The following is a 4620-nucleotide window of genomic DNA, read 5'->3' as shown; positions in this document are numbered from 1 at the left end:
TAGTAAAGAATGCTCTCTCTGGCAACGGCTGGGGTGGGAGCTGTTCTTGGAGCAGCTGTTCCCGCACCACCCAATGGCAAAGAGCAGATGCTTGAAAGTGCCTCTTCAGTGCCAAGGTAAACAGTGGAGTGAGATGGAATCCCTGTAACTGGTTCCCAGGGTATAGGGCTTGTGTTCCTCCTTCTATTGGCCCCATCCATGGTCCTTTTTTTTTTTTTTCCTTCTTTTACCAAGAATGGGGGTGAATAAACTACCCTCAGACTCTGAGGCCCTGATCTGAGACCAGAATTTCACTCCATCTTTGCTCGTCTGTGGTCTAGCCCCACCACCAATGTTTGTCCTGTTCATTCAAACGAGGCTCATCAACATCTAGTAATTCATAGTCCTATCTGCCTGAGTTCACGTCCTGCCGTCACTTGGTTTCCGGTGCCACAATTATCTCCTTCCCCTGTTCTGTATTTCCCTGACTGCTACCCACTCCTGAGCCTTAACCGCCCCTGGGGTATCCCAGGCTCCTGTTCCAAAGAACCTGGTACTGCAGTTACAGAGGGGAGGGGGAGGTGGTCACTTGGAACCAGGTTTCCCCAGGGGTGGGCAGTACTCATGCTGGTGTGGACTGCTCAGCAGGGCCAGGGGTGAGGAGGGTGGGGCATGCGGAGGAGGGTCACAGACTGCCAAGCCCCTCAGTCCCAGCCGTTGTCTTTCACCATGTGTGACATCTCAATGATGTACTTTCCTTCTTTGTATTTCTGGCTGGTCTCAAAAGCTTGTTCCTGGGGGTTGGGGGAGGGGAGTAAAATAATGGCCATCGGAAAGAGTGTCTCCCTTCTGCCAAACCCAACTCCTAACTCCCTCTGTGAACTATACAAAGGCCTGGTGTGTGGACGCTGGGTTTGGAGGGCCACAGGGACTATCTAAGCATCTTCAAATACTTACATATTTCCAGCCCAGTGTGGTCTTGCAGCTTTCACAGAAAATGTCAGCCACCGAGTGGAGTCCTGTGAGCAGGAGGCGCTGTTCAGCTGGTCCACAGCCCACGTTGACCCTGTCTCAGGAAACAAGGACCCAACACACAGTAGGGTTGCTCTGTCAGTCCAGCCCCCAACCAACCCAAAAGAATCTCTACCTGGGGAATCTGCCTTCAGCAGTTCACCCCTTTAGCATTCGTGCTTGGGCCGTCTTTCACCCACGAAACTAAACTGCTTTTCTTAACCACTTTGTAGAGGGGACAGTAGAACCAGGCGCGCCTGGTCCTTTTGAAGGTTCACCCCCATTTCGCAAAGAGGAAAGCTGTTGAAACACAAGTACACACATAAAAACGCACACACAAAGAAAGAGGTGGACTCACACGGAGTTAAACAGGTAGGCCCGGCCATGGCTTCCTTGGAAGGACTGTGGAAACAGGACAGACAGTGACTACTGGGTATCCCTTAGCCCCACTGCCTAAACCCCAGCTGGAGTGGCTGGAGACCTCTCATTGCCTCCTCTCTCGGCAAGCCTGGAGTGAAAGCCTGGGGGAGCGTCAGTCCCTCGCTTCAGCGTTACCTTGGAAATAAGCTCATCGTGTTTGGCCAAGTGCGCCCGACAGTGGACGCAGCTGTATGTGCGGTGGCAGCGGGGCAGGTAGCTGCGGAAAGTCTTGGTGGGTAGACATGCAGGGGCCGGGCCAGGGTCACAGCTGGGCATGACGGGTTGGAGGACGATGCCCTGGCGGGCCGGAGGGGCTGGTGCGGTGCAGCCCCCACAGAGACGGTCGCAGGTAAAGCAGCGGAGCAGATTGGCTAGAGCCGTGTTTCAGGACGGTAGAAGTGTGGGGGGGCTGCCCTGCCAGGGCCCCCCCAGACGAGAACCAGATAGAAATGGAAATCACCTGGCAAGAGAAGAGGGTGTATCAGGGGTTGGGACCTCACAAGGAGCTTCTAAATCGCTGGAGAAGATGGGGCTCAGCCATCTGTACCTTCCCCGTCACCACCAGCCCTCAGCCTCTCGTTGCACTTTCTGTCCCCTAGAGTCCCATTCTGTTCTGGCAGCGGTTCCAGGCGTCTTGTGCCATGGCCAGGGATTTGGTACCGTTCTCTCTCCAGAGACCGTGGCAGCCTCTAGCATTTTCCACTGAGAGCAGGCTGCGGGCACAGGCACTGCCTGGGGAGAAACATCACCTGCAGAGGCCCGCCTTGTGTCCAGTTCTGTGAGGAACTTTGAAGATCAGGTTTTTCTGGAAGTTGGATTCATTTGTTTGGCTTGTTTGTTTTGTTTTTTAATCTGTCTCAAGGCCTCCATTTGCAATACAGTTGGCCCACATTTTGGGAAGGAAGGAAAGAGGAACAGGGAAATGGGTACACACACTCCGTTTTAGCACTCCCCTGGAGTTGAGTTCTCCACTCTGGAACTCTACAGAACATGGAAGCTTCTCCAGTATGGTATTGCCGACCTTTCCCGTGGCTGTTCCCCAACCCTGCGTCCTGGAATGATACAGCTCCGGGGCTAGAGGGAGCACTTGCCGTCTTCCTAGCTTCTAGTCTTCTGGTCTCTTTCCTTACCGTTGCCTCTGCTCTAAGACAGTCACCTAACCCTAGGAGAATTCTCTTTCCTCCAGCTAGACCCATGGAAAATAGGCAGCACATCAGAAGCCAGACGACTGGGCTGTGTGCTGTAGAGAGAGAGCAGCCTTAAAAGGAGACAATGGGGTAAAGGAGACTCCTTATTTCTAAAAGCTGGGCTTTGGGGCACACGGCAGAAAATATCTCTCCTCCCAGGCGCTAGAGCAAACACCGGTGCCAGGACAGAGGCAGACGAGACAATTGCAGGGATCTTGAGGCGCTGGGACCTATCGGCTCGCTCTCCAGTCCCAAAGTGGCTGAGGTACTGCAGGCGGAGGATAAGGAGGATGTGTCTTCTGCTGACTCCGATAAGCCGCCGGCGTGTCTCCACCTCTCTAGTGGGGTATTCTGCAGCTGTAGGTGGGTTAGCCCGTGTCTCCTTCACAGATGCCCGAGGAGTGCTCTTGCGATGCTAGACCACCAAGCAGAGGAGACAGAACAGCTTCAGTTGCCAAGATAAACAGGCTGTTCTCCTGTCCTTTGCGGTGGCCATAAGCACCCCGATTCTTCTGTTGTCTCTAAGGGCTGTCATGCAGTGTCTACAAATCCCCAAGTGAGGCCATCTTCAGTTCTGGTCCTCTACTGTTGTTGGAGTGTCAGGAAGACACCTTGGGCTGAATTCAGGGTGACATTGTATTCTGGCTCAGCATCACTTCCTTGATCTTCTTTCAAGTTTGCCTTCAGTTCCCCTCAAGGTGCCACCTTGAAACACCTACTTCAAGGGACTAGATGCCAGGTTTGCCCCCTCCCACTATCTTCTTCCCCAGCCCTGTCCTTCCGTCACTGTCACGCCTCCCTCCCTGTCCCCTGCTTCTCTGTTTAGCTGCAAAGGACAAGTTAAAAAAAATCATAAAAAGGAGAGTTGGGTCATTTCTTCTCCCATCTCTGCCATCTCTTGTTATGGGGTAAAGCAAAGCGGGCGAATGGCTGGGGTCAGAAAACAAAATAAAAACAAAGGTGAGTGCTGGGAAGAGGACTGTGGGAGGTGGGGGGAGCAGAAGGGTTTGCTCCTGGGAAGACTGGCCACTGAGAGCCAAGTGACAAGGCAGAGACAGGTGGAACCAGGTGCGGATCCAGAGCCTCTCAGGGAATAAAAACGGGGAGGGGGACTCCAGCTCACAACGGATGTATTCAATTGCTTTGAGGTTTTGCCTCCCCCTGGGCCAGGCATTTTCAGTATGGTATGGTCCGAATAATTAGCAGAGCAGCCAGCTCCCAGGGCGGGCTTTGGGGGTCTGCACCAGCACAAAAAACAATCCACAGTGTTGTCTGATGCTGCAGCCAAAGTTGCCGGGAAGAAGTGCGAGAGAATCGTCAGCGCTTGGGGAAGGATGGAGGAGCTGAGAGAGGAGCGGAGGCAGCGGGGAGGGGGAAGGGAGGACAAAGGGTGGATGAATAATGCTTTTGCAAAGGAGAGAAAGCAACACGCAGCAGGAGGAGGTAATTTGCGAAGGGGAAAAATTGATTTGGAGAAGGGCTGCCCCCTCACCTTGAGGTCTGCTCCAGAGATCTCCGTCTATCTCTCTCAATCTCTGTTCACTCTTCTCTCTTCTCTGTTGGCTCCTTCAGTTGGGAAGGGGATGGGATTGAGGGAGGGCAGTTGGGGGGCTGAAGTCTGGGACTGCAGGCTGGACAGCTGCTGGGGGGCCAGAGGTTGCCTCTTGCTCTGTACCTCGGTCTGTGGGTAAATGTGGCTGTGTGTTGTGGAACTGCATCATAACACTGTGAGTCATCCAACCCCCCACCCCCCTCACCTCCCACGTCAGAGCAGGGCTGGGAGACACAGGAGGCGGGTTGAAAGGGAGGGAGGGAGGGAAGGGGGAGGGAGGGGGCAGGCATCAAGGGACCAGGCTAGAGAAGTAATGTTGGGAGTGGGGGCAGAGGGATGGCTGGCTTAGGTGTGTCTATGGTGGTGGTAAGGAAAGGGAGAAATAGGTTGTTAAGGAGCAAGGCTGTGTGACCAAGGAAACAGAACCTAGGAAGGGCAGGGATGGGGTGAGGGTGGCTGGGAGGGAGCAAG

At 54.1% G+C, this 4620-nt stretch overlaps 1 protein-coding gene across 1 annotated transcript; it reads right to left on the bottom strand.

The window, feature by feature from the left end:
- Nucleotides 1-644: 644 nt before the first annotated feature.
- YPEL4 (yippee like 4) lies at nucleotides 645-4139 on the bottom strand. Its single transcript, XM_080927279.1, has 5 exons — nucleotides 4090-4139; nucleotides 1546-1870; nucleotides 1349-1392; nucleotides 937-1045; nucleotides 645-773 (listed from the first exon to the last, which is right to left on the bottom strand). Exons 2-5 carry the CDS (start codon nucleotides 1684-1686, stop codon nucleotides 684-686), a joined length of 384 nt encoding a protein of 127 aa, XP_080783405.1. The 5' UTR covers nucleotides 1687-1870; nucleotides 4090-4139; the 3' UTR covers nucleotides 645-683.
- Nucleotides 4140-4620: the final 481 nt, after the last annotated feature.

The sequence above is a fragment of the Micromys minutus genome (assembly GCF_963924665.1).
Source record: "Micromys minutus genome assembly, chromosome: 13".
Classification (NCBI taxonomy): Eukaryota; Metazoa; Chordata; class Mammalia; order Rodentia; family Muridae; genus Micromys; species Micromys minutus.
The sequence above is the reverse complement of the archived record's forward strand: the minus strand, read 5'-3'. Positions and strand labels throughout refer to the sequence as shown.

Bases quoted from the DNA above. Each gene is read 5' to 3' on its own strand.
- YPEL4 (XM_080927279.1), bottom strand. From the start codon at position 1,686: ATGCCCAGCTGTGACCCTGGCCCGGCCCCTGCATGTCTACCCACCAAG. The intron at 1,393-1,545 runs GTAACGCTGAAG...CTGTTTCCACAG, and splicing joins ACGATGAGCTTATTTCCAAG to TCCTTCCAAGGAAGCCATGG. The intron at 1,046-1,348 runs GTGAGTCCACCT...TTCCTGAGACAG, and splicing joins GCCTACCTGTTTAACTCCGT to GGTCAACGTGGGCTGTGGAC.